At 44.9% G+C, this 23,341-nt stretch overlaps 1 protein-coding gene across 2 annotated transcripts in view; it reads left to right on the plus strand.

Annotated features, from left to right (window-relative positions):
• Positions 1-23,341, plus strand: part of txndc16 (thioredoxin domain containing 16) — a 215,085-nt gene that overhangs the window by 36,703 nt on the left and 155,041 nt on the right. For both annotated transcript variants that reach the window (XM_070879211.1, XM_070879212.1), the window contains exons 6-10: positions 4,010-4,131; positions 7,291-7,381; positions 9,900-10,056; positions 10,513-10,679; positions 11,226-11,286. In XM_070879211.1, the coding sequence (XP_070735312.1) occupies positions 4,010-4,131; positions 7,291-7,381; positions 9,900-10,056; positions 10,513-10,679; positions 11,226-11,286 (598 nt within the window). The remainder of the gene's footprint in view (positions 1-4,009; positions 4,132-7,290; positions 7,382-9,899; positions 10,057-10,512; positions 10,680-11,225; positions 11,287-23,341) is intronic.

The raw sequence follows: 23,341 nt of genomic DNA on the forward strand, positions 1-23,341 counted from the left end.
CACCCTCCAGGATGCTCTTCCTCCACTTAGGGCAGTCTTGGGCCAGGGATTCCCAGGTGCTGGTGGGGATGTTGCACTTAATCAAGGAGACTTTGAGGGTGTCCTTGAAACATTTCCTCTGCCCACCTGAGGCTCGTTTCCCGTGTAGGAGTTCTGAGTAGAGTACTTGCTTAGGGAGCTCGTGTTGGGCATGCAGACGATGTGGCCCACCCAACGGAGCTGGTCGAATGTGGTCAGCGCTTCGATGAACCCAATTACTCATCAAAGTGCACAGCGATTCTACACAAAATTGATTCCACCTCACAGCAAGCAATCAACATACAAGTGGAAGCCAGAGGATCATTCCATTAAATCACAGCAAACAGTAAAAGCAATTTTCCCTTTGTGCTTGGTTCTAACACTTATCATTTGCTTAAACAAAATGTAAAGCTTAAAGGCTACTTAAAGCCAAATTCATCCAACCTTAAATGTAACGCAAGACTTTTTTTTGTTTTTGTTCTCAACTCGTCACCATTGTTCTGGTTCCCACTTTGAATGGGTCTTGTGCCCATTGCCAATCATTTTCTTTGTTCTTTAAGTACTGCTCACTGTCACTCTCCTCCACCCCCATTAATTTGGTTTTATTTTAATTTTATATACGATATTTAATCAGCATTCTGCTCCAGATATACGTGTGATGCATAAAAGGTTATTGGATGCATTTTCATTTGGATGGTGATACTCACAGTGTAGGGTGTTCAGATGATGATTTCATTCCCCATTTAAAAAAAACTATTGTTATGAGTATGGGGATATCTAATGTGATTGATTAAAAATATTTTACTTGGACCTTAATAGTATAATATTGTGGTAAAATGTTTCCTCCCAACTAGAATTACTCCTTTCTCCTAAAGATTGACACTTTCTGGGTTTTAATTCTGTGGGCACCAGCCACCCTCTGACACCATCCCACATAAGTGTAGTGAGTGCCAGTTGTTTGGCTGTGAGTATATTGTAGTTGAGCTCAAATTTTCCCTTAATCATGCATGCAAGATTTCTAGCAGGAATCCTATATAGTAATCAGACTGGAAACTCTTGCCATGTAGACTTGAACGGATATGGTGGACAACTGGTTCAGCCATTCACCGTTAGATCTGGCTGGACCACGTAAAGCACTATCGGGTCTTGCTCTCGTCTGCCAAAATCGCTCACTCTTCCAGATTCATTCTGGAATGTAAAGATAAACCCTGGCTTCTATTCTCCACTGCTGGCCATCTTTTTAAATCTCTCTCCCCAGTCCCCACCCTCACCTCTGACAATATGTGTGAGGAGCTCATGGATTTCTTTGTCGCCAAGATTAAGACCATACATTCAGCTGCTTCTACCTCTTCCCTTCCTTCCCCTAGCCCACCAGGCCAAACTTACTCTAAGGATCCCCTCCTGTCCTAGCCCTGACCTCACACCTTTCTCCAGTTTCTCTCAGATCTCCCCTCATGACCTTTCTGAGCTGATCCTGTCCATGAGACCCACGTCCTGCTCCCTTGACCCTTTTCCCACCAAACTGTTGACCACCCAACTTCCTTTTCTGACTCCCATGTTAGCTGACGTTGTTAACGGTTCACTCTCCTCGGGTACTGTCCTCCTCTTCCTCAAATCTGCCGTTATCACCCCTCTCCTCAAAAAAACAACCCTCGGTCCCTCCGTCCTTGCAAACTACCACCCCATCTCCAACCTTCCATTCCTTTCCAAAGTCCTTGAACGTGTTGTCGCCTCCCAAATCCGTGCCCATCTTTCCCGCAGTTCCATGTTTGAATCCCTCCAATCTGGTTTCCACCCCTGCCACAGTACCAAAACTGCTCTCATCAGAGTCACAAATGATGTCCTTTGTGACTGTGACAAAGGCAAACTATCCCTCCTCATCCTTCTTGACTTGTCTGCAGCCTTTGACATGATTGACCACTCCATCTTTCTCCAACACCTCTCCACCATCGTCCAGCTGGATGGGACGGCACTCGCCTGGTTCCATTCTTATCTATCTAATCGTAGCCAGAGAATAACCTGCAATGGATTCTCTTCCTGCCCCTGCACCATTACCTCTGGTGTCCCCCAAGGATCTATCCTTGGCTCCCTCCTATTTCTCATCCACATGTTGCCTCTTGGCGACATCATCTGGAAACACAACGTCAGGTTTCACATGTACGCTGATGACATCCAGCTTTACCTCACTACCACTTCTCTCGACCCCTCCACAGTCTCTAAATTGTCAGACTGCTTGTCCGATGAGCAGTTCTGGATGAGCAGAAATTTTCTCCAATTGAATATTGAGAAGACCGAAGCCATTGTTTTCAGTCCCCACCACAAACTCTATTTCCTAGCCACTGACTCCATCCCTCTCCCCAACTTCTACCTGAGGATGAACCAGACTGTTTGCAACCTTGGTGTCATATTTGACCCTGAAATGAGCTTTTGACCACAAATCCGCAGCATAACTAAGAGCGCCTGTTTCGACCTCCGTAACATCGCCCGTCTCCGCCCTTGCCTCAGCTAATCCACTGCTGAAACCCTCATCCATGTCTTTGTTACGTCTTGACTTGACTATTCCAATGCACTCCTAGTTGGCCTCCCATATTCTACCCTATGTAAACTAGTGGTGATCCAAAACTCAGCTGCCTGTATCCCAACTCGCACCAAGTCCTGATCACCCATCACCCCCATGTGCTACATTGGCTTCCGGTTAAGCAATGTCTCAATTTCAAAATTCTCAACCCTATTTTCAAATCCCTCCATGGTCTCGCCGCTCTCTATCTCTGTTATCGCCTTCAGCCCCACAAACCACACCCCCCACCCCCGGCCCGAGATGTCTGAACTCATCTAATTCTGCCCTCCTGAGCATTCCTGATTATAATCGCTCAACCATTGGTGTCTATGCCTTCTGTTGCCAAGGCCCCAAGCTCTGGAATTCCGCCTCTCTACCTCTCTTTCCTCCTTTAAGACACTCCTTAAAACCTACCTCTGTCACCTTTGCTAATTTCTACTTAATGCGGCTTGGTGTCAAATTTTTATTGCATAATACTTCTCTGAAGCGCCTTGGGACGTTTCACTACGTTAAAGGCGCTTTATAAATACGGCTTTATAAATACAAGTTGTTGTTGTAATCTCCTTCAGCCTCACAACATCCCCCCCCCCCCCCCCCCCCCCCGCCGAGACATCTGCGCTCCTCAAATTCTGCCCTCTTGAGCATCCCTGATTATAATCGCTCAACCATCGGTGGCCATGCCTTCAGCTGCCTAGGCCCTAAACTCTGGAACTCCCTCCCTAAATCTCTACGCCTCTGTATCTCTCTTTCCTTTGACATTCCTTAAAACCTACCTCTTTGTCATCTGCTGTAATTTCTTCTCGGTGTCAAATTTTTGTCTTATAAACTCCTGTGAGAGCCTTGGGATGTTTTACTACGTTGAAGGTGCTATATAAATACAAGTTGTTGTTATGTTTTCCCTTTTTTCAATTTCAGTGTGCTGAGACCAATTATAGTACCCTTGGTACCACCCTGATCAGGTAACTCAGCACAGTCATGAAATTGAACCTGTTTTCTTATTTTAAACTAATATACTGATAGGCTGCATTATTTGAAAACAGTGTATTTGCTTTCCACATTCCTGAATCACCTAAAATAGTTTGTGTGTCAGATATCCTGCAGAGTAACCAGTTTGAAATCAGCATGAATGATTTTTTAAATAAAAAGCATCATCGTATTGTAAATTAACTATGCAACTACTTTATGTACTACAAACCCTCATAGTGCCATAAATATATACTAGAGGGTTTGCAGTAATTATCAGTGTTTTGCGTTGTTAAGTCACCTTCCTCCAGGCTGAATTCTGCAATAACATTTGCTATTTAGATTACGATTACTTCTCTTTATTAGCTTCAAATGGTGAAGAGTCTGAATTATTTCTTTCAATGAGTTAAAGCTCTTTATTCTTAGTGTGAACTGCTCAGATGACTCTGAACATGTATTGTTCTGTTATAGTATCTTGCTGTTCAATGAAATAAAATACGTGTCCTCATTGGTGGATCTTCATGACATTGAAAATGATATGAAAGGACGAGGTGATGTCATCTTTACATTTGTACGAGCAATAGGAGTTCCAGGTATTGTTAATACGAGATAATTTTACATTTAGTGTTATTTAACTGCCTCATCAGTACTTTGCAACAAACCACTGAGATTCTGATAACAATTATTAATGTTGACTGAAACCTAATTATTTTAGTGTTTTTTCATAATATTGTATTCAGCAAAATTCAATTTCAGCCAGTGCTAGGAAAATTGTTTGATATCACAGTGTTGCTGATCCAGCTTCTCATTGCTTGTTTTCCACTCTGCCCCAGCACGGCAACTACCTTAGTGAGAGTCATTAATGACATCCTCCATGACTGTGACCTACTTGTCCTCCTCGACTTCTTCGTGATGTTCCGTATGGTCAATCATCTCCTCCACTATCAATCTTCTGTAGCCCACCACTGTGGTAAAGCCATGCCTGGTTCTACCCTTTGTGTCCCAGTGGAACTAGTAAAGCACAAACAATGGTTTCTTGATTTTCCCATATGGCCACCTCTGAACTGACAGTGAGAGAGGGTACCAATGATGAGAGGGACTGCCAACAAAGCACTTCTAGCCTTTTCCCAGTGTTGTCCCTCTTGAATTTATTTTGCACCCTCTTCTCCCACATAGTCTGAATGGCAGCTTGCAGTTATACGTTTCAGTAAATCCCTAAAGTATGAAGATAGTATCAAATCTCCAAGAAAACTAGAGTAGTTATGTCTCACTGCATGTTAAGTTGCATGAAGACACATTTTCAAATATAAATACTGCGGCCCCGATATTAGTGGGGCTGAGACCCGTGAAGGTGGAGGTCCTACCGAATTTAATGGCAGGAACTCGTTAGCAAAATTTTGCTCCGTTTCCCACCCGGCAGCCAGCCAGATTGAAAATTTCCCTAGGAACCCCATCCGGCCAGCATTAAATCTAAATAATTAAATAATCTGACGAAGGGTCGTCGACCCGAAACATTAACTCTGCTTTCTCTCCACAGATGCTGCCTGACCCGCTGAGATATCCAGCATTTTCTGTTTTTATATTAAATTTAAATGGCTGTCAAAATCTGAGGAACGGAGCCTCATTTAAATATTATAATCATGGACCCGCCTCTCCAAAGTGTGTTCCTTGGACACCCCAAACCTGCTGCAGTTAAACCGGAGGTTCATGCCGGGTTGGGGTCTGGTTTCCCATATTACCAATTTTACCCTCTCCTGCCATTATAGGGATGTTAAGATTCCTCCCTTATGCTTCCAATAAATTCATACAATTGTTACTAAGCACTTCTTTGTTACCCAGGCAAACAACAGCAGGGATAGGGCTTAGCGATGGGCAGTGAGTGAATACTATGCACTTAAGCTAATGGACAATCAAAGCCTACCAAACACATCTTGATTCTTTCTGTTGCAGCAATTTTCTGATTTTCATCAAACAAGTAGAATTTCTGAATTAAAAAAATGAGTCTCTGTTTAATGCATCTGTTGAGTGAGAGCCTTCACATTACAATTAAAGGGTGTGTTTGAGGATTGGAGAATTGGGCAACACTTGAATTAATCATGAAAAAAAGAGAGGATTCCTAACTTTAAGGATGTTGCAGCACTTAAATATCAACAGTACAAAATACATAAACTCCAGCTATCCATCTCTATCACACCTATATTTATCTATTCATCCATCCTCTCCGCTATCGGTATCTATCGTTAAACACTCATTAAAAAGTGTATACAAACATTTCCTATGGCAATTCCAATGGAAAATTTCAGTAACTGCCTGTAACGGATTGCCTATCATGTCACTAGATGGTGTGTCATTGAATATATTTAAGGCGGTGATAGACAGATTTTTGAGCGATAAGGGAATAAAGGGTTATGGGGAGCGGGCAGGGAAGTGGAGCTGAGTCCATGATCAGATCAGCCATGATCTTATGAAGTGGCAGAGCAGGCTCGAGGGGCCAAATGGCTTACTCCTGCTCCTATTTCTTGTGTGTTAATGGGAATTCCAGTGTTAAATGGCAACACTGACTGTAGTGATCACTAGTCAAGCCATTAAGTGAAGCTGTTTTTTCCCTTTCCCCCACAAATCACACACAATGACCTGGATTTTACGGAGACTATGACGGTGTACGCACCTCCGCAAGTTCTGGGTTTCTGCATGCGATACGCATGCGTGAAAACCCAGAGCTTGTGATCTGTCGAGAATTTTCTTGACAGATCTTCTGCATCCCCGGGAAATGGACATTCGCTAACGGAGAGTATTGCCCAGCGAGTGCCTGTGGTAAAAGCAGACATAGGGCCTTATTTTACCAGTGTAGGAGTTTAAATAACTATTACATTTTTAAAAAATTATTTAAATATAAAAATATTTTAAAATTAGTTATAGGTTATTAAACATTTACATTTATTTTTCAGAAAATTAAATTTTTGTTTTAAATGTTTAACTAAATTGCATTTTAATTAATTTTAAACACTTATTGGTTTTTCTTTTATTTCAATGTTGTGTACATGTATTTTTAGGGGATTCCTATTCACGCTTATGGTGATTCTGTATGTAAATGGAATCTCCATTAGCAAAATGGGAATCCCATTTGGACTGGCTCACGTGATCTCAGGGACGCTTGCGAACCGCATGCGCCCTTGGGATACATGGGCCTCTACACAGGCCCACTCCTGCAGGCCCAGGAGCGCGAGTCTCTGTGGATCCAGGACCATCAGGTAGGTGCGTAGTTTTTTTTACCGGTTTGGAGACGGCCGCCTGCAGGAAGCCTCCAACCACAAATTCAGGCCCAATGGTTTTTTGAAGAAAAAAATACTCCTGCCATTGTTTTGCTTAGTAACTGAAATTTTAGTCCCAAATAAAGTTTTAAAGAACATTTTTAAAAAAATCACATATGTCACAATAACACGTTTACATTTATTTATTGAATTGTGCATTTATGTCTTAATGCATTCCTTAAAGATTCTACTTGATTCTTCCCCAAAGCCTCAGACTTGATATTTTTACTTGAGCAGTTACTCTGTTAGCTGAAGACAGATTCTGCAATCTGAACATTAGCAGGCATATTTTTCCCATTATGCATCAGTAGCATTTAGCTAGCCAAAAAATTTAATATTTCTTGGTCTCTAACAAAATCTATTTGGTTGTTTTAACAAAATTATTATTGTGTGTGTATATGTGTGCTTCAGTTATAATGTATTATTTATGATTTGTCATAGAACATAGAGCCATAATGGAAACTGCTTTTGTTTATGGTGCCAAGTATCAGTTTGTATTGACCACAGAACAAAGTGTTTTGGAAGGCATGGAGTAAGTATGGACCTAATTGGAAAAGCAGTGAATATAAACGTACTACTCTAAATTTCAAATTACATTGGCCCTGGATTTTGCGGTCAGTGGCAAACGAACGGTGCAAGCCGTTCATCATAATTACACTTGCCCACAGACTTTCTATAGGCTTTTGCACTGGAACTTGCAGTGATTTGACATCCATTTCAGTGTGGCATTCTTTACATGTCATCTGGGAGCTGTGTTAACAGGGCAAGCAAATGTATCTCCTTAACCAATCAGATTGAAGATTTTTTAATGAGGCACACAGTGTCTGAACCAGGAGGTGTCAATTAGAATATGTAATCCAATGCCAAATCATGTACAGAAAGCAAAATAAAGAGAGGGAAAGAATAATGGGATTAAGAGAGATAGAGAGAGATATAAGAATGAGAGACTGAAAGAAAAAAATTTGACGTTTAAAAAAATCTCCAACAATAATTAAAAACTAATGGAATGAGACTCCACACTTGTAAAAGTTAATTATCGGTGCCAAAGAGGTTGTTTGGCAGTAATTAAGGTGTATCACGCCGTTAAAAAAACAAGACCTAACTTTTTCTGGGGAGTTAGTGTGCACCTATCATGTAAGTACCTCAACTTCACACCCTTCCATTTATTTGAATGCCAAGTCTCTCGGTGAGATACCAGAATTGCGAAGCCTCTGGAGGAGCAGGGCACCTTGGACAGCAATTTTCTGAATTCCGAGTTTAATTGTTGCTGTCCAATGCCTCACTGATATTCTTACCTCAAAATCCGGGTGAATGTGGAGTGAATATATACATAAAAATAATGTGCAATGTATTATTTTGCTGCTACTGTAAAGGCCAGAAAGTCCAATTGCTGTTTGTAAATATTGAGTGAGTTCACAAAAACTACAGATCTATAATTGCCAGTAAAGGGAAGAAAACAATCTTTATAATTGTAAATAATTTTGAGGAAAAGAGGGAGGTTTTAGGGAGGCAGCTGATCTGTGACCACTGAGAAGGTCAAGAGCAGCAATATCATGAGAATGCTATCACTTCCAAGTTCTTCTCCAAATCACACACCATTCCGAATTGGACATATATTGTTGTTCCTTCTTAGCCTGGAATTTCTTACTTAACACCACTGTAGGAGTGGCATCACCACAACAACTGTAGTGGTTCAAGAAGTGGGTCAATCACCAACTTCTTGGGCCTACTGGGGATGGGCAGTAAATATGCCTTTGCAAGCCTTACCCACATTCCAGGAACAAATATACAAAAAAAGAACAATTAAATAAGTGTTTGCATCTTAAGCACATACTGCAAATCCACCATGGGATTAGAGCCAATAAAAAATGATATTGAGTCCACCACAGTTCAAAGTGTCAAAACTAGTTACAGAAGCAAAACTATCTTTTTTTAAAAAAAGAAAGCTGTTTTTTTCTGATCTTGGAGACTGTGTTGATCTATAATTGTAAATAGGATAGCCCTGTTTACAGTAAAGAGACATTGTGCTTTAAAGAGATACACATCCATCCTAGCAGAATAATGTGTTGTGCTTTACATGCTCCAGTTTTCGTAACACCTTGTGTGTTCCAACTTACTGTGAGCAAAGCCACAGGAGGTCAAATAAAATAAGGGTTTTGGGAGCAAAGAACAAATCAACTTGTTTGCATGTAAAGTTTTGTATTGTTAGATATTATTACAAATATATCTATAATCAGTTTATAATACTTTTAACCACCTGTTCGTCTTGAGATAAATATTGCTTCAATAAATTTTACTCTTGTTACATCAATGAGCAAACCACAGTCCTGTTTAGACGGCAACACCAGAAGTTGCACTCCAGGTCCCAAAATACCCATGAACAATGTTGTGGACGATCTAGCTTTAGAAAAGTAGGGCTCCAATATATTTGGGCCATGGATCCTGACATAAGTGCTAGGATCTGTCTACCAGAAACCTCTGTCTCTGACCCTGCCAGCGTATGTGAGGCTTGGGGGAGGTTGCATGTTTTAAATATTCCTGCTGAGTGTCCGCGCCACTATGGGCACATCTCGGGCATCTAGTATTATCAGGGGAGTGGGTGCAGCTTTTGCAACATAGCCCCGCGCTCAAATATCCTGGCATCTCCTGGTCCAGCAGTCTTTTGATTAGGGCTTATTGAAATAGCAGCTTTTGTCTTCGGAGTCCAGGCCAACACACGGGCCTGGGCCCCAGGTGGTCCCTATTTCTACCATTTGGGAGACTGTAGGTCTCTCCTGTGTCCCAAACAAGCCCCCAAGAAATTAGCAGCAGAAGCGATGACCCAGTGTATCTGGCTACTGCCCTATTTCACAGATCTTCTGCAACTCCTGGTTCACTGCTGCAAGAAATGCAGTGGAAGGCCCATGGACTTTTGTGGCAGTACTGTTTATTTTTAGGTTGCGATTGGCAATTAGATGAAAATGTGCATTGCAAGGATTGTGTTTCTGTTAAAATATTCATGTGCCTCATTAATTAAGATGTTTTAATTTTCTTGAAATTTTATCATGCAGTCCAAAAGATCCAGATAAACTTTCAGCAAGACTTTGGTTCTGCCATTGCAAGATGGCCACGGATAGGACTCAGCCATGCAAGAGGTCCTATCTTGAACAGCCACTAACGACTGTGAATATACATTACTACCTTAAAGTGTTGGAGGCCCCCCTTGTGGTGAGCTAAATATTGAACCTGCATTCACTGATAGAGAAGCAAAATACTGCGGCTGTTGGAAATTTGAAATAAAAGCAAAAAATGCTGCAAATATTCAGCAGGTCAGGCAGCATCTGAGGAGAGAAGAACAGAGTTAATGTTTAAGATCAATGACGAAAGCTGAGTGTTTCCAGCATTTTCTGTTTTTATTTCATTGATAGAGAATTCTGATGTATTTTTAAACCAATATTTACAGTGCTTCTGCTTAATTAATTTTACAAAGGTTGATTGCCTTAATGGAAAATACTGTGTAGGATCTTGTCAAGAGTAGTGCAGATTCTAACATGATCTAAACCAGAAATAGGTAGATTCAACGGGAAATATAGTACAGTACTTAAAAATAATTATGTGCAATAGGCATGTCTCAAGCCTTTGACAGTAGTGCTCTATTAATATCCCTTTTTCCCAACTCTTCAGATGGAGGTTACTGTTGGACCAGAAAAAGTCTCTACTGTACATGTACGGTTAAAAATGCCTGTCGTGTTTCTTTTTACGCAAAGAGAGACATATGAACATGACCGAATAACTGCTGAATCTGTAGCCTGGCAGCTACTGGGAAGAGCAGGAGTTGTATTAGTGCCAAGGTAAGGTTGTCCTGAATAACCTTAATTTTAGAAGAAAAAAAATAATTTTACAAAAAAATAGCCAAAGAGCGTACAATTTTTTTTCAAACATTCAGATTGTTTATCTACATTTTGAAGCTTAAATTAACTTGGATATGGCTGAGTAGATCCCCACTTTACTTGGGCTTGTTTTATCTTTGTTGCGCAATCTCGATTATTCTCATCTCCAATCCATTTCATCCTTCTTAGTCAGAAGGCTGGGCTGCTCCAACAGTGGACATCTTCACATCTTCACAGTTTTGAGGTGCTATTGACCATTACGGCTCTTCTATATGGCTTGCCTGAGAATCAAGAAACTATTTTTTAATTTTCCCAAGTATTTAACATTGCAAATCAAGGTGCAATAGTTTAAATTTGCAACTAACTCAAATAAAGATTTTTTTAATGAGTATATCATCAACCAATTATTCATGATCTAGTGATACTAATTTGATTTATAGAATTTTGACTGTGTTCTTTTAAAATTGATTTTTAGTAAGTGATACTATTTATTTTCAACTTCAACAGGACCCAGCTACAGCCTAATGTGCCAGCAGATGTCACTGTAGGCTACCAACCTGTTGGAGGGGTATGACGTTTACTTTGACGATTTGAAACTTAGTTGTCTGCATTTTGTGCTGCACAAAATCCTGCTCATCCATCCCGACCGGGGCCCCCTTCCTTGCTGAACTCCATTGGCTCCCTCTAAACCCCCCTCGGCCTACAAAGCACCAATTTCCTTGTTTACATATCCCTCTGGCCTCACTCCACCACATCTCTGCAACCTCACCTTGCCTCTGGCCTCCTGCACGTCCTGTCCCTTCATGGACAATTAATCAGTGCTACAGCTTTCAAACAACTAAGTCTTGTTCTTTGGAACTTCCTCTTGGAAGTATTCAACTTGTTTCTTCCTTCCCCACCTTTAAAACCTGCCTTTCAATTGTGCATTTAGTCAGCGTTGCTAATCATCTACTGCTTGATCTGCACTCTCTTATTTGAAGTGCCTTAGGAGGTTCAATGATGTCAAAAATGTTATGGAAAGCAAGTTGTTATTGATTTTACTTTGAATAATTGAACACATTCTGTCTTGTTATTTATATGGACTTTCAGAAGGCATTTGTTATAGTCCCTTGTAGGGACTGTTTGGTTAAGTTGAAGCTCATGGAATTGAAGACAAATTATTGACCTGGTTAGGAAATTGGCTGAGCGGCAGGAGACGGAGGGTAGGGATAATATACAGATACTTTAATTGGCAGGATGTGACTAGTGGCGTTCCACAGGAATCTGTTTTGGGGCCTCAACTATTCACCTTATTTATTAATGACTTGGATGATGGGATAAAAAGCCACATTTCCAAGTTTTCCGATGACACAAAGATATGCGGCATTGTAAGCAGTGTAGATGAAAGCATGAATTTACAAAGCAATATTAATAGATTAAGTGAATGGGCAAAACTGCAGCAAATGGATTTCAGTGTAGGCAAGTGTGAGGTCATCCACTTTGAACCTAAAAAGGACAGATCAGAGTATTTTCTAAATGGTAAAAAAGCTAGAAACAGTGGATGTCGAAAGAGACTTGGGGATGCATGTACATAGATCATTAAAATGTCATGGACAGGCACAGAAAATAATCAAAAAGCCTAATGGAATGCTGGCCTTTATATCTAGAGGACTAGAGTAAAAGGGGCTAAATGTTATGTTACAGCTGTGCAAGGTGCTGGTTAGATCACACCTGGAGTACTATGAGTAGTGCTGGGCACCATACCTTAGGAAGGATATATTGGTATTGGAGGAAATGCAGCATAGATTTACCAGAATGATACCTGGACTCCAAGAGTTAAATTACAAGGAGAGATTACACAAACTCTAGTAGTATTCCCTGGCATTTATAAGGTTAAGGGGTGACTTGATCAAAGTTTTCAAGATATATTAAGGGGAACTGATAGTGTAGATAGAGAGAAACTATTTACGCTAGTTGGTGAATGTAGGACTGGGGACAGCCTAAAAATTAGAGCCAAGCTTTTCAGAAGTTAGGAAACACTTCTACACACAAAAGGTGGTAGAAGTCTGGAATTCTCTTCTGCAAAATGAAATTGATGCAAGGCCAATTGTTAACTGTAAATCTGAGATTGATAGATTTCTGTTAACCAAAGGTATTAAGGGATATGTGACAAAGGCAGGTATATGGAGTTAAGTCACCGATCAGACATGATCTTATTGAATGGCGGATAAGTGAGAGGTAATGCATTTGGGTAGGTCTAACAAGGCAAGGGAATACACATTAAATGGTATAACAGTGAAAAATGCAGAGGAACAAAGGGACCTTGGAGTGCAGTCCACAGATCCCTAAAGGTAGCAGGCCAGATAGATAAGGTGGTAAAGAAAGCATATGGAATACTTGCCTTTATTAGTCGAGGCATGGAATACAAGAGCAAGGAGGTTATGCTTGAACTGTATAAAACGCTGGTTAGGCCACAGCTGGAGTGCTGTGTGCAGTTCTGGTCACCACATTACAGGAAAGATGTGACTGCACTGGAAAGGGTGCAGAGGAGATTCACAAGAATGTTGCCTGGACTGGAGAATTTTAGCTATGAGGAAAGATTGGAGATGCTAGGTCTGTTTTCTTTGGAACAGAGGAGGCTGAGGGGAGACCTAATTGAGGTGTATAAAATTATGAGGAGCCTGTATAGAGTGGCTAGGAACGACCTGTTTCTCTTGGCAGAGGGTTCAACAATCAGGGGACATAGATTTAAAGTCAATTGGGGGAGGTTTAGAGGAAATAAGAGCATAAATTTCTTCACCCTGAGGGTCTGGAGCTCACTGTCTGAAAGGGTAGAGGCAGAAACCCTCCCAACATTTAAAAAATACTTGGATGTGCACTTAAAGTATCGTAACCTACAGGGTCACGGACCAAGAGTTGGAAAGTGGGATTAGGCTGGTTAGCTCTTGGTCGGCCGGCATGGACACGATGGGCCGAAATAGCCTCCTTCCGCGCTGTAAATTTCTATAAAGTAAAAGGCACACCTTTAATAACACACACAGAATAGTGATACCAATACACACTAAGGGGTACAACACATTGAATAAATTGTCAAAATACATCCTGTGGGGAAAAGAATACAGCTTAAACTCTAAATGGGGTAAAGAGGAGAATGCAGATACATTTACACAAGTTATCCCAGCCTCCCCCCTCCCAATTCCCCTAACTAACTAAGTTATAGTTCTGGGGGTTCAGGGGCTATGCTCACCAATCCCTTTTGACAGTTGCCGGTGAATCGCGGTTTCGGGGTTCGCTGCACTTTGCCTTCTAGGCGAGCCATACCCCAGATGGAGGAGAGGACTTCGAACTGCGTAGTCTTCACTTGGGGTGAGTCTGCTGATGCGGTAAGTCGCATTTTGGGTGTATGGGATAAGTACTCACTTTCTTTGGTTAGGAATAGTTTTAGTTAGTCCTTTTAGGTAATTTCTCACCCGTTGATCGTTCAGAAGTAGATTGTAGAGTGGAAATAAATGACGATTCTTCGGTTTTTGCTGAGTTGGTTTTGGTTGGTAGTTTTGCTGGTTGTGATGGCCCGGGTTGTCAGTTTGGTTGCTGACAACCTTCCATTTCATGGGCCTCTTGCTGTCGGTGTGCTCGGTCGATCCTTGATGGTTTCTTGCAGTTTTCTTCACTACTCCATTTCTTCACTCCCCACCTCCTGCTGCTTTTTTCTTCCCTTGAAAAACTGGGAATAGATATACCCCAAAAAGGCTTCCTTATCTCCCTCCAAATCTGGCCCAGCTCTTTGTTTCAAGGGAGCTGCTCATTAGTTTTGAGCTCTATTCTTTGTTAGAATTTGGCGGGCTCGGTCAGCAGTAATTTGATTATGATGTGGTAATATGGAAAATCACCCTGTTGGCATTGTTGAAGCTTAAACTCTTGGGCCATTTGGCTGGGCCCGTGATTTCTATAGGTCTATTTGCACATGCATGCCAATAATGGTCTCCGGTGATTTGCCTGATAGCTCTTGATGCGTTTATGCCCTCAGGAGTGAATTTTTATGCCTCACAGTTCTTGTTAGTTATCGATTGACTCATTCTCCCAGACAAATTGAATTAGCTCCAATACCCAATTCCTGAGTGAAGTCCCACCCTCTGTTCTGGCAGTCTGTTCCAACATGTTCCTTTAGAGATCTTAAACTTGTAAAGCTCTTGGGTATCTTCCTCAGAGTTTTTCCGAGGATACCAAAATGTGCATCGAGTTCCAAATTAAATTCCCTTTCCTATGAGTCCAAACACTGGGGGGTGGGGGTCTCCATGAATGCATCCCCTTTTATCACCTGCAGGCCTCGTCTGCCCTTTAAACTCATTTGTGTCCCGAAGTTTTTCCTTCCATTTTAAAAGTCTAAAAAGGGATTCTTCTCCTCTGCAGGGGACAGATACAAGGAATCTTTGTGAAATATTGGTAAATTCTACAGTCCTCCCTGTGATACCATACCACTTATGGTATCATCTTCCAGACGAGCAAAATTCCTGACTCCCAAGAGATAACCTTCCCCGTAAATTAACTAAACTAATACCCAAAATATGCATTACACTTATGCAACATCACCATAGATACACACTTTTCCCTTTAAAGGTACAAACTTTTTACATTTACACCCTCCCAGTTTGGAGAGGGTTCAATCACTACAATTGCATTTCAGCACAGTTACATTTCATTTCAATTACATTATACTCACCAGTATGTAGGCAATGTACAACCACATTACAGAAGGAAGAACATAGATAAAATTAAACAACATCAATTGGTCTCCTGAGGTTTGTCCACCACCCGGTAATGTCTGGATCGGCGCTTTTATTTTCTCCCCTTACACCATAAATACAGAATTATTCCAAGCTGGCAAACCACAAAGGTGGGAGACTATCCTAATCCAAGGAGGGACTTCTATATTGTTGAGACTGTCCCACTAGGGTGGAACTGTGATGTCTGAAATCTCGCTCTCTATTACAGCTGTTCTTTGCTCTAGTGTGTAGAAATGTTTTTGCGATACTTCCACAGATTTCAACAAAGAGGTAAGATGTTCGGGTAGAGGAGGAATTGCATAACCGAAATGTGTGACATAGTTTTGTAAGTTGGTAAAGCTTCCTGTTACAGTGAGGTGAATAGTGGAGGGTTCAGGAATGGGGACAATCCGTTCTTGGGCCACTCGAACTTCTGCCTTAGGTTTAAAACAAAAACTGCTTTCACTCACTGGACACCATATGTGTTGTCCATATTGGTAGTGGGGCACACTGGTGGTTACACAATATGCCCCACCTCCTATATGTGCTACCTGTGGGGGAACATGGTCTTGTGCCACTACCTCCATGGTACAGTTGATAGGTTGTGCACCAGCAGCTTTAAACCCACACTGTGGTCTCAAGTAGGCGTTCAAGTGCTGGGGACACAGCATTATGTGTGTGCCCTGGCTCCGGCATCCAGAGAGGTCAGTGCCTGTCATAGAGTGCTCCCACTTTATGACATAGGTGGGCCCGCTGAGTAACGGATGTGTGCACCCCCTTGAATGACCCCAATATTCTCCACCCTGTATACCGGTGCGGGTCGGGCTGTCCCACCCACGACCGGCATCCTCACTACTATCCCCATGATAGTGTGATTGGAATGCCCACAGTCCACTGGGACAGAGTAGGCTTCCGAAGCTAGACAGAGTTGACACGGGCTCAGTGAATTACTAAACGGGTGGAGGGCTGCGAGGTGCTTGTTGCTGATCCAGGAGGGGACTAAACCTTGTTTTAAATCCTCCAGGTTGCTGCGACCCTCACCCAGCAACCATGCCCCGTACAGCACGCACACCTCGTTCTGTGCAGCCTGATCTGAAGCAGTCCTGTCCTCCTGTATGAGTGCATTTGCTGTTTTAGTGTGTCTTTCTAATTCTTCTACGATTTCTTTTAAATGAACTGTCATGGCCTGATTTCATGTAGTTCCGAGCCCAACACTGTGTTTTCCTCTTTTAGGATTTTACGTAGCTGGTTCTTTAGAGTATTTATTTGTAGTTGTAGTTTCATGTCATCTAGACTATTCACCACAGCGGATCCCGTGTTATATGCTGTTAAAATGTCATTCCAGGTTCCCCTCCTGTGTCTCCCGGTACCCTTGTCGGTTTTGGCGTAGAATGTATATAAGTCTGCTTTGTCTACGTTACCAAAGTCTAACTCGTAAAATTTTTTAAAGATGTCTCGTAGCAATGCTTGGTATAATAGTTAGTCTGTTTCCTTGGGGCACCATCCAGGTAAGTGCAACTCTGTTAGGTTTAGGATGACTGAAGCTACGGCATAGTGTACCCCCTGGTAGAGTACCTTGTCGGTTGGTATGAGGACTAGCCCATTCCCTGGTCCCTCGGCGGTGGTAGGACACCTATCAGTTACTGTACGTCCAGTCGGGATTGTAGGCAGGGGTTTTTTGGGGCGTGCGAGCAGTTCAGTGGTGTTAACTGGGACCGGGGCGTATAAGACCTCATATGCAAGCAGACTTGCGTCCCATCCCATCCCATCCCTTCCCTGTTATCTTGCCATCTTCTGGCAAAGGCGATCGACATGCCTGCGGGACAGACCCTCTCTGACCCCCACATGCAGACATAGATCCCTTGTTCCGATTCCCACCACTTATCCCAACACACGCTCACTCCCCCGTGTCCCCGTGATAGTCCGGTAGGTATCGTTCCCCAGCCGTTCCCAATCAGCTGTGAAGTTTTCTGAGCCACCATCACCTATCCAGAGGAATCTGCCCTTTACAGGTAAGGCATACCTGTTTTCCCTCGGTCACACTAACCCGCGCTGCAACGACCTGTACCTTGAGGCATGGGATGGAAGCCTCCCCGTAGGTGAACCCATCCTGGCTGGATTATCAGGTGGAGTTAGACCCCAGCCACCCTGGCCACCGTCCCTCGTGAAAATAAACAGCAACCTCCTCCACCCACTGTGTGCCACCTCCGGTAGTCACCATTGGTGCTCTCCCTCCCGAGCACCCATAAATGCGGGATTCCACCACGTCACCTCGGTCCCCGATGCTTACCCCTGCCAGGGCGAGCAGACACAGGATCCTTCTCATCTTGGTTCCTTCCCTCCTTTCCACTCCTGTAAAACACACAGAACACACCGCCCTGCCCTTGAGAACTGCTCTCAGGCTGGCTGACACACAAGACAAACTCAAAACAATCATCTAAACATTACTGCAACATTAACCTTAATTCTAAACTAAACTTAAAATGTAAAACGGTGCAGTCAGCTGCTTTAAACTAGAAATTAGAGCTATGTACAATCGCTACCTGTCTCTGGGTGGCCTGGTTAATCACTGTCAGGCCCATGCCTTGTGCGGCCTGATAGCCGCCTGGATGCTAGGGTTTCCCCGCAGCCGGTGAGCTGGAGACCCTTGTCTCTGGGACAGCTTGTTGCTACTGCTCCTGTGAGTCCCTCACCTCTGGAAGCAGCTGGCTGGGGGTCCCTACTCTGAGCGACCTCTGTACTTCTGACCTTTGGCCTTTCCTGTCGGGCTGCCCTTCTCCTAGGGTAGAATCGCTGAGGCTCAGATGCCGGTGATCACGGTATCTTTGGTCGTGGTATACGGAGGGTCCTTCTCAGGGCTTCGGTTACTGGGGGTGCGTCCGAATCCCAAACAATGGGTGGGATAGCCCCTCCAGTAGTGCAATTCACCACCCCTATAGGCACGGTTTCTGAGCCTGCCACATTCCCTGTGGGCCCTCCACCGTCGGGGGCGGTCAACGGAGGATCCCCGTCCTGAGGACCATTCACCCCTCACGGCTGCCCTCTGTGCTTGGCTGACCCTGGGTTGTATAGCTTGTACTGGTTGATGTGGAACCACTTAGTACGGCGGGGCAGCTTTATGGCATAGACCATCGGGATTGCCTTGTCGACAATGCTGTATGGCCCCATATATAATGCTTCAAAAACCCCTACCTGAGCATAGTTCCTCACCATGACCTGGTCCCCTATCTCCCATTTGTGGTGTTTGCTGGGTTCTAGCAGCAATCGGTTACTCCGATGCTATCTGTCCATGTTACTAGTAGCCTGCCAGTGAATCTGTTTGAGGTGTTCAAACAGGTTCCTGACAAACAGGTCTCGGTTCAACTCTCTGAGCTGACCTTCTGTGAGCACCGGGGCTAGGACATGGGTGGGGGTCCGGCCAGTCATGAGCTCGTATGGGGACTACCCCGTGCTCTTTGACTGGCTGGCTCGGATCCCCATTAAGACCAACGGTAAGACCTCCACCCACTTTTGGGGTGAGTCTCCTGTCTCCTTCCGCAGCCTTTCTTTAATGGTGTGGTTTAAACGCTCCACAATGCCTGATGGCTGTGGGTTGTGGGCAACGTGCTATTTCCCCTCAATGCCGAGCACCTTAAGGGTTTCCTGCATTACCTGCCCGGTGAAATGGCTCCCCTGATCCGACTCCACATACTGTGGGAGTCCTCACCGGGAGAACACTTCCCTCACTAGAATCTTAGCTGTCCCTAGTGCGGTGGCTGTTCGGCAGGGGAAGGCTTCAATCCATTTTGCGAACACGTCCACCAGGACTAGGCAGTATTTGTAGCCTCCCTGGGCGGTGGGTAGGGCCCGATGTAGTCAATTTGGATTGACTGCCATGGTCCCTCTACCCTCCTGACGTGTCCTTGAGACACCTTCCTTTTCTGGAGGTCAGGGTTGTTCGCAGCACACACCAGACAGTTCACACAGAACTCGTGGACGTCCTCCCTGAGTCCCGGCCACCATCCTGCCTGTTCCACCTGTTGCCAGGTGGTCTCAGGCCCAGGTGTCCCACTCCTGGACCCTCATGGGCCAGTTTTAGGAATTCCCTCTGGTGCTGCTGTGGCACGACCCATTGTCCCTCTTTAAACAGCATGCCTTCCTTAACGGTAATGGCTGCTGTGCCGTACGGACCTTCTACTCTCTGTCCTCTAGCTAGCGTGTTCAGGACAGCTTTCAGGACCGGGTCCTGTGCCTGAACTGTTTTTAAGTCCGGGGCCAAAGCTATCCCTGTACTCTCTGCTGCCCTGTTCTTAATCTTGACCGCTGCTATGCGGCCGGTGTCATAGGCGTCCCAGAACTTTCCCATGCGGGCACCTTCTTTGGCCAGTTTGTCAGCCTGTTGGTTTCCCTCTGCACGGGGTTCGGTTTTTGAATGGGCCTTCACCTTATGTATGTAGACCTTTCCCTCTTCCCCCACCGCTGTCATGATTTTCTCCAGCAGGGGCTTGATTGCCAGAGGTCTCCTGTCAGCGGACGTGTATCCGCAACGGGTCCAGATAGCCAGGTACTCCATATGCGAATTGCAGGTGAACATACTATCCAAGCAAATCGTGTACGGGGTAGGGAATTCCTCGGGGTGGGTCACCACGTACATTATGGCGGACAGTTCTGCATGCTGGGCGCTCATGGTGCTGGGGAGCTTGATTGCCAGGGCAATACCTGCCCTTGGGTCATAGACTCCACACCCAGTGAGTTGCTCGCCAGCAGATACCGTGCTGGACCCATCCACGTAGATGTCCCAGCCTGTAGGGTGCAACCCAGCCCGAAGGCCAATGTTCACCTCCCATACCCCTTCTATGGAGCACCTGTGGGCTTTCCCTGGGTAGACTAGGTTGGCTGCGAGCCTTGGCTCATTGGGGCCTTCTACTCTGAGGTCCATCTGGGAGAGGAGCAGGGTCCAGCGAGCAATGCGGGCACTGCTCACCGTCCCGTCCTTAATCCTCCCATCTAGGAGCATCTGAGTAGGTGTGTGGTGGGTTAGGAGTGTTAGAGGAGACCCTCCCGTGAAGATCAAGGATCTTTTCACTGCCCAATGTGTGGCTAGCAGGTGTCTCTCACAGTTGGAGTACCCCTTCTCCACATCTGTGAGGATCGTGGAGGAGTAAACCACCAGTCTCAGCTGGCCGTGCCGCTCTTGAAGCAGCACTGAGCTCAAACTGTCCCCGCTGGCTGCCACCTTCAGGAAAAACTCCTTTCCCTCATCTATCACTCCTAAGGCTGGCGCGGTCTGCAAGTCCTTCTTGAGCTGAATAAATGCTGCCTCGCAACTCTCATCCCAGTCCCACTCTACACCCTTATGTAGGAGCCTGAGCAGAGGGGCTGCGGTGGCTGCATAATCCTCAATAAAATCTCTGCAGTACCTGTTGAGTCCTAGAAAGGATATTACCTCTATCACTGTGTTGGGGGCTGGTAACCCCTGTACTGCCTCCCTTCTAGCCTTGTCTATGGCCCTTTCCCCAGCGCGCACAGTCAGCCCAAGGAATTTGACTTCCTTCTGGCCGATCTGTGCCTTCTTGGGGTTTACTTTTAACCCTTCTTTTAGCAGCCCCAGCAGCTCGGCCAGCAGTGGGCCATGCTCCTCCCCCTGATCGGTGAACAGGAGCAGGTCATCCACATACTGCACCAACTGCTGGGGTCTGCTAAAGCCCTTTAAACAGTTCGCCATACATTGATGAAAAATGCTGGGGCTGTTGTGGAAGCCTTGGGGAAGACAGTTCCACGTGTACTGTTGGCCCTTAAAGGTAAAGGCGAACTTGTACTGGTACTCCCGTTTTAAAGGAATGGACCAGAACCCATTTGAAATGTCCAGCACCGTGAAAGTGGTCGCAGATGCTGGAATACTCCCTATGAAGTCTGCTACGGCTGCTACAGTGGGTGCACAGGCAGGGATATTCTTATTTAGTACTCGATAGTCCACGGTGGCCCTCCATGAGTTGTCCGGTTTCTTAATCGGCCACAGTGGAGAGTTCACATGGGTAGCTATCAGTCTTTACACCCCTTGCTCTACCAGTGATCCCAGCGCCGTTGTCAGGTCTGCCTCTGCCTCCTGGGGAAGTTATATTGCTTTTGTGGTCGGTTCATGGGGTCCCCTTCCATACTAATTTCCACCCCCGTTACCCTACCACAGTCATGTTTGTGGGTGGCAAATGCTGCAAGGTGTGCCCGTATATACGCCTGGTACTCCACTGGGGTGTTACTGACCAGTAATTCCAAGTCATAACCCTCCTTTGGCTTCACGGTACACAACGTTCCCTTGGCCCCTTTTTCTGGGATCACTGCCACCTCACTTTCCCTGTCTGTCCCTTTGGCTCCCCATAGACAGTGGTTCCTGAGATCCACTAGGATCTGGTGGCCAATGATAAAATCAGGCCCCCGGATCCCTTTTCCCTTCTGCTCCCATTTCATCAGGACACACTTCCATTTGGTTTTGAGTGTTCCGAACTGAATGGTGAGCGGGATGGAAAACGAACCAGTTTGCTCATTGCCTGTGAACCCCACTAGACTGTACGGGACCCCGTTTGATAGAGGTGAGGTCGCTGGGTTATCCGCATATACAAAGGTGCTGGAAGCACCAATATCTAACAGGTAGGTCCCTTTCACTTTCTCCACCTCCATCATAACGCATGGTCTCTTCCAGGCATAGTACTCTAGGGAACACAGGTACACAGGCTGCACTGGCTTTAGTCATGCATCTGGGTCGGTTGGAGCAGAGGGTTTTACCGTACCGGCTACTGTACCGGTTGCGGTAGCTACTGCTCCCTGTCCGTTTATAATTGTCTGTGGGGCGGCTACGAGTGTCTCATATGAGTCGGGTGTTCCTGCCCCGGCCTTACGGGCTGGGCCTGGAGTGGCCTTTCACTTAGTCTCTTTCCAGGAGTTCCTCCAGTGCCTAATTTTCCCACACCCAAAATACTTGCTCCCTTAGTTGGGAGGATTCCCACCTTCCTGATGCCACTCTCTCTTGCCTTGGCTGGATTTAATCTTGTCATGTATTCAACCAGCATTGTAACCCATATATAATCTGACCTAAGTTGTACACTGTGAGAACAATGACCACTAGGTGGTGAACTCGTGGGAGACATTCCTAACCTGGACCTTCAGATATAAAAGGGGAAGCTCCACCCATTTCCATCACTTGAGTGCTAAGGAATAAAGGACAAGTCACAGACTGACCTTCTCTCAAGCATGGGCCTCGTGTGCATTTCTACTGTATAGTAAGGACGTATCAATGGCGACGAGAAACCGGGATTTAAACCACGCGAGCATGGCCACGAGCAGAAAGACGAGAGGTACCGTGTTAAGGAATGGTTGGGACAGAGATTCAACATTGTTTAAGCAGCACACAGTTCTCCAGGCAGACAAGGGCAATCGGGCATGCCCCAACATCTAGTCAAACCCAGAGGGGGAGTTCGACAGAGACAATGGCAAGCTGAACGGCGATTCACGCCATTGCAAGGGGCAATGCGGCCAGTAATGGGGCCATCAACACCTGTTAATGGCGCACTCAAGGACAATAACAGGGGCAGTCAGGGACGATCGATTGGCAAGGGATCTTTTGTTTCCAACAACAGCTCATGTTGGAGGCGTGGAGGCACACACTCAGCCGGAGTTTGCACAGATGAGAAAAATACCTGCAGAGATGAACGCTGGGGGAAATCGCTGGAAGCTGAAGTTCAGCAAGTTCATGTGGAGTACGTATACAGTTCATACATCAGGACACCACCGATAATGATGAAAGTGCTCCTCAATGGCATCCCAGTATCAATGGAGCTAGACACGGGTGCCAGCCAGTCCCTGATGGGTATCAAACAGTTCGAAAAGTTGTGGGCGTCCAAGGCCAGG

The sequence above is a fragment of the Pristiophorus japonicus genome, chromosome 4 (genome assembly GCF_044704955.1).
Source record: "Pristiophorus japonicus isolate sPriJap1 chromosome 4, sPriJap1.hap1, whole genome shotgun sequence".
Lineage (NCBI taxonomy): Eukaryota > Metazoa > Chordata > Chondrichthyes > Pristiophoridae > Pristiophorus > Pristiophorus japonicus.